Consider the following 10,304-nt stretch of genomic DNA (forward strand, 5'->3'; position numbering starts at 1 on the left):
TGCTGGGAGACAGCCTGTAGTCGCCTCACTCAGATTTCAGCTCTGTCAATAGCTACACCAGAAACAGTGTTTTATCTTGCTCAGAATGAAGGTTAACAGCTGCAGAAGCACCAGCTCCTCTGGGGTGTCAGGGACCACAGCTCACTCCCACTGACTTCAGCGTCACCGGCCAGCTCGGGCTGACCTTCAAATGCAGAATGGAGAAGTCCCAGGTGGATGCATGGCGGGTGCTGTGTGAGCCACACAGGAACAAGGACTCCCAGATCCAGCCAGGTGTGTGTGTGTCTCCTGTTTGCTTTAGCAAAGGAAATAGCTCTGCATCTTTCTGCGAGGGAGTGAGGCTTGGCTGTGGTCTCTTTCCACATTCAAAGCTGGACCATGAACCCCCCAGTGAGTTCTACACATTCAGCAGAGCAAGTAAACAGAAACTGGTAAGATTCCTAAGACAATCTTCTGTTCTGGGCTAAGAAAAGATCAGTAACCCCAAACCAGCCAGAAATGGAAATATAACCCCTCAGGGAATAAATTAAGCAAGAGACATTTTAAGCATGAGGTCTTTCTGGGGGGAAGCAGTTCAGTAACAAGGTAGGAATAGAATGAGCAGCAGTAAGCACAGGGATGCAAAACCAGGGCCCATTCATAGCTGTTACAAAAGAAAACCAAAGCATCCCTGGCAGCTTCCTCTCCAGAGCACACAGGCAGCCTGCCCAAGGACAAGCCCATTCATTTCTACAGCTGCTTCCCAAGAAGAATGCTTTAGAGGAATTTACGGTATTTATTTATGCGAAGTGCAAGCTCAGCAAGGGCTGAGTGGTGCCTCTGTGCAAGCCTGCTTCTAAAACCAGCAGGTTAACAGCAGGTCAGGGGCGATGAGAAAAGGTTTGGTGGTTGCTACCCAATCACCCCACGGAGTAAAGAAAGCCAACCTGCACGTCATTCATCTCATGAGGAAGGCTTTGTCATCCTGGAGACGACAGAGCGTGAAAGCAGAGCAGAATCACTTCTGATATGGGCCCACGGCTGAATTACAGCTCCCTCCCTGTGAGGCCTCTGCTTCTCCTCCTTGCCCACCCCTGTCAGCACTTGCTGGGAGCAGCCACCTAATTCCCTCCTGTGAGTGCCTCCTGCTCCAGCTCTGCCAAAGTCTCCCGTTATATCTGCACAATGGGCCCCTCAGCCCCGCCACGGAAACCAGGCACAGCTTCCATACAGGAAAGGAATGGGATTTTGTAGCATTTTAATTGTAATTCACTTGTACCGCACCAGTGTCTGAGGAGAGGAGCACACAGCCCCCCCTCTGCTGGCCAGCACAGAAAATGCTGCTCAAATCTGCCCGTGCAAGAGGAGCGCGGCAGAAGCAGAGGCAGAGCAACAAGCCGATGTCTTACACTTCTGATCAATACCATTATCGACCCCGATATCCAACTTGGTCCAATATGAAATACAGTTAAAAACCAGATGTGAATGGCACTGCATTGTTTTTATTGTAAGTGTCTTTACACAATGAAAGATGTTGGAATGCAAGTTGTTACACATCTTACACAAGATACATTGACAACATCGCTTGCTTGATGGTTTGCCTTACAAAACTGTTTCTGAAGGGTTTCCACTTATTCCTACTCACAGCAACTTCTACAGCGGGGTAGAAATTAAACAACTAACAAAATATAAACACCACAGAAAATACAGATGGACTTCTGGAACCTTAGAAATACACAAGCCTGATGGACAATGCAAGCTTTTTGGTTGAATTTGGGGTGGTTTTTTAAGTAACATGGAACAGTGAGACAAAGAAGTTGTACTTTGAGTGACTTTAATACCTGAAGATATACATAAATACCATGCCTATGAAGGCAAGATGAGCAAGACCCATTTTCCTACCTTTTTAATATCTACTATTCCTGCCTCTGGCACAAGGACCTGCCTGCAGGATCCCAATTTGCAGCTGGAAGCTGGTGGCAGTAACGGATCATGAGCCGGCACAATACAAAGTTGAAAACTCCCAGCCCACGCATATTCCTGACCATTCCTCTTCCTCTCCACCACCAATCAAGTGACAACAAAGTCAATAAGCACACCATGGAGACTTGAAACACACTAAAATGGATTCGAAAAGGGCCGATTTGTGAATGATTTCTCTCTGTATGAATATCAGCAGCCTGGTTTATTCACAAATGACTTTATTCACTTTTAAATAGAAAAAAGAATCTGTCTAGACTAAAAAAGGTTGGTTATAAAATAGCATAAAGCATAGGAGCCTGTGTCATTATACTGAGGCCCATCTTCCTCCTACTAAAACACAAGATCACAAAATTAAAGATCTGTATTTAAAAGATGCACCCTGGTCTCAAAAGAGCAGCAGATGCTCGGTCAGACAGACAGGATGCCACACAGAAAAAGCCTGAATGAAAAACAGCAAACGAGGGCAGAAACTGCATAAAAACTGCCTAAGCCAGGCAACTGATTGTCTGAAAACATACAAAACAGACTGAAAACGTTTAGAACAAGTTAAAAAATTAACCCTAGATGTTTTATTTCCTAACTTAGTCACAACACAACAGTCACTGGATTTACTTATAAATGTAGGCCACCTCTAGGGACTGTAGAGAACAAATGTTACCATGTTTTCAGAAAGGATCAGAGACAACACATTCAACAGCTGGATCCACATTTCTGTCCATGTATCGTCATTCACTCCTCAGATGTCAGTGCAAACCATCGTACCTGGCAGCAGCAGCAGCACTGGCGATACTTTCCACCCATCTGTGCTTCTTCCTCCCATATTCTTCTCTGTGTAGTTAGCAAAACTACTTGAATTTATTTCCATACATGTATTTGTGCCTCATGTCAAATTAAAAACACATACTTGGCATTTTTGAGAAAGGCAAAGATCAATCTCCACCTCAGATTACTACCTGGGAAGGAATTTTAGCATAAAAGAGTACATTTCATTTGCATTTAACACTATATCGACTGGAAGCTGTTGTACCAGTACAGAGCAGAACTTCCTGGAATCCAATTGTGACAGTGAGATAGATATTTTCAGCACTTGGTACATCACACTGTACAATATAAAGAAAAGGGTAACATCTTAAAAACAAAACAACACACAACCAGACTTCCTATTTTTCACTATTTCAAGTCAGGTGGATTTGCTACAGTTGGGGGACTAGTCCCTAAAATTAAAGTGCTTGTCAGAGCATTGGCATCCAAAATCTTGAACATGAGATACAACTACAAGTAAAATCTGTTGTCGCTATACATAACATATAGCAGCAGCACAGACATCAACACATGTACTCAGTAAGTGTCTGATTTTTGATACTACCTTGAGCATCACACAATTTAACAGTGCATAGTACCCCCTACCTCCAGAGTACAATCAAATGCTTTAGGTTCACTCAGTATTGTTGCGGGTGGCTCTGGACGCCTTGTCTGCATGATCTTCTGTTTGGGATTCTTAATTTCATCTTCCTCTTCTGTTTCACTTTCACAGACATGGACAACTACACTGGGAGTTGATTCTGTTCCTGCATGAAGCTCGTACTTTTCCCCTGAAGAGCAGCAAACAAAAATCATGCTAAGAAAATCCCCAAGGAAAAGGCCTAAGCCATTTTATCCCCAAAGTCCTTAGTATTTGCAGTAACACATCCAAATACTCATTTATTCCCATCTCATCTTTAATTTGCTCAACTTCATCAGATCTGTTAAATATTTCATTCTTCTTCTTGTTTGTTATTTAATACTGAGACCATGACAAAATTCAACACATGGATGCAATGGAGCTGGTACCACACAACCCAGTCCTGTGCTGTACTTTCAATCCATCAATGAATTAAGGGAAAAAAAAGTGATGGATCATTTCATTCAAGTAAGAACATCATGAGAGACCCAGTTTCTTCTCACAGGAAAGTAGAGAAACTCCCTTGGTCACTATTTTTGAAGTTAAGTAATCCAGCAAAAGCAGGTAAATATTCCTACCTGGTCCCAGCTTGGAGACAGCACAAAGCAAGTCATAGTTTATCAGGGGAGTTGCATCTTCACTCTGTTTCCATCCAACTGGTGGAGATGCAGGTGGGGATATCAGGAACTGTTTAACAGGTTGTGGAGGAAGGAGGTAGGACTTGTCACCTATTTCACTGGATACCTGTACCTGAAGACAAAAGCCACGGGATACAGCATAGGATGACAAATGCTGCTAACCCCAAAGAACATGCCCTCAAAGCACCTATTAAAAAGAGATCATTGGACCCACCTATCTTCTTTCAGCACATTTCTGTTTATCTATGGGAGACAGGGGTTTGTGTGACTGCTACATACCAAGTACAACCCTGTAAGCCCAAGCTGAAAAGCAAATTTATCCCCTAAAGCAATGAAAGTAACACATCTCGGTGTAGAAGAACGAGGTTGAAGGTAACTTCAGATACTTATCACATATGAAATTCATGGGAAAACATGGAATAAAGAAGAAACAGGAACACATGCAACATCTTGGTGCTCCACAATACCTGTGCAAAGTACAGCTTCAGCTTTTTTCCACTGAAGTCTGTTTCATGCAGCTCTATCCGTGCTCTTGCTGCTGCCTCTGGGTTGCTGAAGTTTATCCTTACTCTTCTAAAGCTTTTAAACAACTGGAATGTAACTTGATTATCGTAGACTGTGAAAAGTCCTTCAAATCTTTCCTATAGATGAAGTACAAAGATTCTCCAAACACAAAACGAACATTTTCACTCAATGAAAACATATTTTCCTTTCACTTTCTTCTCCCAAATCCCATTCATTTCTTTACTCGCCTAAACCTGCACATTCCACACTTCCCTCCGTTACCCCGACTTGCAAACCTGCACCCAGGGTAGCACTGCTTTGTCTCCCTATTTAAACCTGAATTGATGTGAAGGAGCCTGTAAGACTCCCCATACACAAGCTGACACCTAGCGAAGGCTGCTCAGAAGTGCAGATGCCAACAAAACCGCTGGTACTTGCACAGTAAGTGCTGGAACCGAAGCCCCAGAGCAAAGCTTTCCTGTCGGTCCCTCCTGCATTCCCTCACTTATGCAGTGTGCATAATTATTCCTGATGCTCTTGGAAGCAATGGGAAAGTACAGATTTCACTGACTACAGATGCTAGCAGGCCAAAGATTTTCATTTCTAAGGCCCTTTTAAGGTGCTCAAGTCAGAACAGACATCCTGCAGGTTCAGAATGCTTTTAACAGAATCCCTGCCTTGAAAGAAAAAAAAAAAAAACAAAAAATTTAAATTTGCTTTTAGATTTTATACAAATCTGCCCTTGGATAAAGGGGGGGGGGGGAAATCAGAAGAGCTTTTCATGGGAAAAGCACTGTGTATCTATTAACAATTGCAAATGCCAGCAAAGTGCAGTATGATCTGCTCTTTGTGATACAGTCCCATCTGAGCTTACCAAGTAAATACTTTGGGTTGTTTTTTCCACCCCAATTATAACATGCACTGAAAACCCAGACAAGAATGTTCAATAGTTGTATCTATACTTAAAATACTACACCACTCTCTACCTTACCTTTTCTTCCTGTACCTCAAACACAGCTTCATGAACACTGCAAGCAAAGAGTGAGGTAGGCAAGTCACTTAAATCCATCATCTCTTCCAAATCATCTTCATTTTCTCCAAAAATCATCTGTTCTTCCTCTTCTTGGTCGCTGCTATAGAGGTCTGACTGGCTGTCACTCCAGGACTTCATAGTATCTCTGAGCATCCTTCACCCAAAGAACTCTTCTTTATGTTCCAGTTTCTAATAGGGGTCTGCTATTTCAAAACAGAAACCCAAACCAGAATGTGAAGAGCAATAGAAAACACTCTCTAAGACACCAACTTAGAGACATAAAGAATGCATGGGGGGGGACGGGACACAATGGACTCCCAGTTCTTCCTTCTTCTGCCAAATTTGGTTAAAGTAATTCAGGGAATTAAAATGAAGTTCAAAATTCCAGCATGAGGAGGGGTTAGAACTCTGCAAATGCTATTTTGTATTTTGAAACAAAAACATCATGTTATTTCCACCTCTGGTATAACAGAAGGAGGCAATTTTCTACATGAAAAGGTGAAAATATATAAAAACTGGAGCAGTAAAAGGCAAGAATGGCAGCCAGGTACACAATACAGTTACAAGGTCTTTGCCAAATCAGCTTAGGGATTGGAGAGGGATCAATAACAAGCAACTGAAATGTTGCAAACAAATGCCAGGAGCTCAGATACCCCGGGATACCCCATGCTGTGAGACAGGATGGGGAGAAAAAAGGGAAAAAAGGCAACAACAAGAAAAAAAGTCAAGATCTGGCTTCTTTCACAATTTAATTTATAAAACATTAAATGATCCAAGTAACCTGTGAAGCAGACAGAGACGAAGCGATGGCTGCAAGGTTACTGATTTTCATAGTGCATAAATGGGGCTACAGACAGAAGTGAAACTGTCTTGTCAGCATCTTAACATTAAAGAAATTAAACCTGCAGGCCCCACATTTCACCCAGATCCATGTGGAACAGGCAATCGACAACTGCCACTGTCAACCCGTGTATCCTGCCCTCAAAATGCACAAGATTAAAGCAGAGCACCGAGACAGTTTCTCAGCGCTGAGACATGAAGCGACAGCCCTGGTGACCCTCTTTAGGCCTGTCTCTGCTCACCACAAAAGATCTTCCCTGTAAACCTTTTACAGAGTAAACACCCCTGATATGAGGAAAACACTGCTTTTTGGTATGAGGAAAATACTGCTTTTTGATATGAGGAAAATACTGCTTTTTAAGGAAAAAACTGCTTTTTGATATGAGGAAAATACTGCCTTTTGCTCAACAGCAATTAATGGTATGATGAAACATCAAACCCTGCATCAATCCCTGCATCAGGATGCAATATTGCACAGAAGAGATGCTCTACAGATTTGTAAGGAAGTTTAAGAATCCTTAATGGAAAGCACACAAACCTGTCTAGGCACAAAACATTCAGCTCTGCACACAGCAAACAGCTTCACTGGCTTCAGGTTTCGTTACACATGAGTTCACGTAATATTAAATACAGCAACAAAACGTTTCACTGGAAGGTATTTTCTGCTCTGTAAAAAGGCAGTGGCTCTCAAATGATGCATGTAAACGCTGCTGGAGAGCTGGGGCAGCTCAAACCTCCCCAGGGCCATGAAGGAGATTACATTTTTTCTCAACTAGTAGCAAAAATTGAATTACCATCTCGTTCCTTTAGAGAACAAGAGTAGAAACTTGTACACCATTACCCTGCAGAAGGCAATGCAGTTATTGCCTTGAATTCCTGCAACCAGTCTGCAGGGAAAGCAATTCAATAGGAGCAATCTTAGTCAAAGTTAAGGAAACATTTCATCAACAAGATAAACAGTTCTGTGTCATTTCTGTGCCAATTCTTGCTAATACACAAGCACGATCTGGAAAGCTTCTCTGGAAAGCACGGACTACAAAAGCTACTTCAATTATGTATTGAAAATAACAACACATCACAGTTATATTTTTTCTTTAATCATAAAACTCCGTGGTTAATTCCGGGGTTTTTTTCCACTGATTACTTGTTTTTCTGACCTCATCCACATCAGTATCAGAACACTGAGCAATGCAAGAACATCCCTGAAATCAGGGTGAGACAGATAAGACTGATATCTGGATGTCAATTAAGAATTACTATTAGAACAGCACTGTGAGAAGTGAGATATTAACAATTAGGTAGAACCATTTCATTGTGCAATTATTAGAAAGCATCGCAATCAGAGGGAGAAATACTCCAGGCATTTCTGGGCTGGAGCGATTATCAGTGCAACAGCCAAGCTGCCCTGCTTCCCTTTCCCCTAGGCAAGAAGGGAATTACTTCACTTACCTCCTTGGAAAGGTGAGCAGTCCCTATCTATGCCTGATATGAAAATACAAGTGCTAGTTGTTCATTGCAACCGGCTAATTATTGCAGTAATATTAAGTGTGAAAACGAATTCGAAATGATAAGCAAATTGTGTAGACAACGGACAATACCCTTTTAAATTTTAAAAGGCCACACACAACAGCACTAAAAGGAGTCCAAGAACTAAAGCCACTGGGATAAGACCTTTAACTCCTTTCTTCCGCGAGTCAATACTTGCGCACCCCTTAAACACCAGGCGACAGCTCCCTCCGAAACAAGCAAACTCCTCAGCTGCACACGGAGCTGACCATCTTCCGAAATGCAGGCGAACCGGCGCTGCAGCTTCCGCCACCGGCAGCTCCGGCCCCACCGGCACAGCCAGCGCTGCCGCGGGGCTCCGCTCCCTGGGCACCCGCAGCTCCGTCCCCGCATCCCACCGAGAACCGGGCCGCAACCCGAACCCCGCAGTACAAGACCCAGGAGCGCGCAATTCCTACACAGGCACAAACCCGCCCTGCCCAGCTCATGAGCCGGGGCTCGGCGCTGCCAACGAGCACAGGGCTCCCCGCGAGCGGCCCTGGGCAGGCGACGGGCACGGGCACGGACACGGACACGGACACGGGCACGGACACGGACACGGACCCGACCCACACGGGCGCTGAACAGGGCGTGGAGGCAAAGACCCCCCCCGGGGCTGGCGCTTGAACGGGCGGACCCGTGCCCCCTCCGCCGGCCCTACCGAGCAGAACACGGGCAGCGGCGGCACCGCGGGACGGGCCCGGCCAGGCCTCGCCGCGCCCGCACCGACCCTCCCGGTGCTCGGCGCTCAGCGAACCACGGCCGGGCCGGGCCCCGGGGGAAGGAGGGAGGGCGGCCGCGGGGGCGCGCGGCTCTCACCGTGCTCCTCGGCGGGATCCCGGCGGGAGCGCGCACTCCCCGCCGGCGGCCGCGCGCGGAAGCGGCTGCGGGAGGGGAGCGGCGAGGACGCGCCCCCGGGAGCCGAGGGGGGGGGCGCGGGGTGTACGCGCGTGTGGTGGCTGCGACCCGGATGGAGCGGGCGGCTCCACGCATGCGCCGGCCCGGTGAGGCGCATGGCGGCCGGCGGGGCTCCCCTCAGCAATGGGCTCGCAAGCGCTCGGGGGGACCGGTGGGGTTCACACGTACCGAGCGGGGCGGGGACTGCGTGCTTGGCCCGGAGCAGCGGCTCGCAGCGCCTCGGGAGATCGGGGTGCCCTGGGAGCGGCGTCCGGTGGGCTCCGGGGCTGCAGAGCCCGGTGTGGAGGACAGGGGCCTTGTCCTGGTAACAGCCTGGAAACGCGCTGGGAGCTGCCAGGAGCGTCCCGGCGGGACCTGGGGGGACCGGAAAGGCCGAAGCCAGGGAGGAGGACGCGGGACCTCCCACCGGGGGACGGGGGCTGCGAAGGGCGGGTGCGTGCTCCCGGATGGCACCGCAGGGAATGGGCCTCGCTTTGCGGTCGGCCTCGGCCGGGGGACGCGCTCGGATGAACAGTGAGAGCTTGTGTCTGTCAGTAAATCATGGCTTAACCCATCGATGGCCCGAGACGGTGGGCGTCTGCACGGTGTGGTGAATGAATGCTCACGTACGTTTTACATCTAAAGACAACACAGACCAACGTCCTTTTTCCGGTCGTATTCCATTTTCCACAAAAAGCACGCAGAACTCATGAATTTCACCGACACAAATACTTAGTTCAGCAGCTTTGTCCTTACTTGGAAAGCCTGAAGACAGGCAGGATTTTTGACATCAATACTGAAACTTCTAAAGCTGAGGTACAGAAAAAAGGCAGACAGTAACAAGTACTTCATTAGGCTTGTAAGTAGTTTGTACACAGTGCAAACCTTTAAGACAACCTGTAAGAGCACCGCAGAATTCACTTCTGGAAAGGTAAGGTCAGCCTCACTTGTCCAGACATTGGATTCAGCAGTTTAGATGCAGTGCTAATTTAGGCAGCAGTTGATTAGTCACAAATAACCTCAGCCTTGCCTTTCTGCAGTCACATGCTTTATTAATTCAATACCATGTTCTACCTGCCTGGCCAGCAATATATTCTGCTTTAATACCACAAATTGCCAACATGTGTGTCCTTTTCAGGGGCATGCTAAGTATGCTGTCTTTTGTAATGATACCTCACTGTTGTAATGCTCCCGACATCTGGCGTGATTGCCACCTCTTTATATTAGCAGTTGATGCAGTTGTCTGACACCACACACCAACCCTTAAGCAATGTATGTTAACAAAGCATTACCACATTTATCCAAGACTCTGGGGCTCAGGCATGCACTAGTCAGCGTTTTAATTCTCGTGTCCAGGCATTTCTCTGAGGAACAGCTTTAGCACCAAAGCAGATAAGGCTGCTCTTTTTTTTTTCCCCATATGTGGTTTGGGACCCCAAGGGAT

The 10,304-nt window shown here is 46.4% G+C and overlaps 1 protein-coding gene across 6 annotated transcripts; it reads right to left on the reverse strand.

The window, feature by feature from the left end:
- Positions 1-1,461: 1,461 nt before the first annotated feature.
- Positions 1,462-9,232, reverse strand: RCAN3 (RCAN family member 3). 6 transcript variants are annotated; one of them, XM_065697742.1, is made up of 5 exons: positions 9,050-9,232; positions 5,537-5,778; positions 4,509-4,682; positions 3,982-4,153; positions 1,462-3,554 (listed from the first exon to the last, which is right to left on the reverse strand). In XM_065697742.1, exons 2-5 carry the CDS (start codon positions 5,729-5,731, stop codon positions 3,346-3,348), a joined length of 750 nt encoding a protein of 249 aa, XP_065553814.1. In that variant the 5' UTR covers positions 5,732-5,778; positions 9,050-9,232; the 3' UTR covers positions 1,462-3,345. The 6 variants fall into 6 exon arrangements, with proteins under 6 accessions (XP_065553814.1, XP_065553812.1, XP_065553809.1 ...); XM_065697740.1 differs by having other exon boundaries at positions 5,537-5,781; XM_065697737.1 differs by lacking the exon at positions 9,050-9,232 and adding an exon at positions 8,783-8,957.
- Between the last annotated feature and the right edge of the window lie 1,072 nt (positions 9,233-10,304).

The sequence above is a fragment of the Lathamus discolor genome, chromosome 18 (genome assembly GCF_037157495.1).
Source record: "Lathamus discolor isolate bLatDis1 chromosome 18, bLatDis1.hap1, whole genome shotgun sequence".
Classification (NCBI taxonomy): domain Eukaryota; kingdom Metazoa; phylum Chordata; class Aves; order Psittaciformes; family Psittacidae; genus Lathamus; species Lathamus discolor.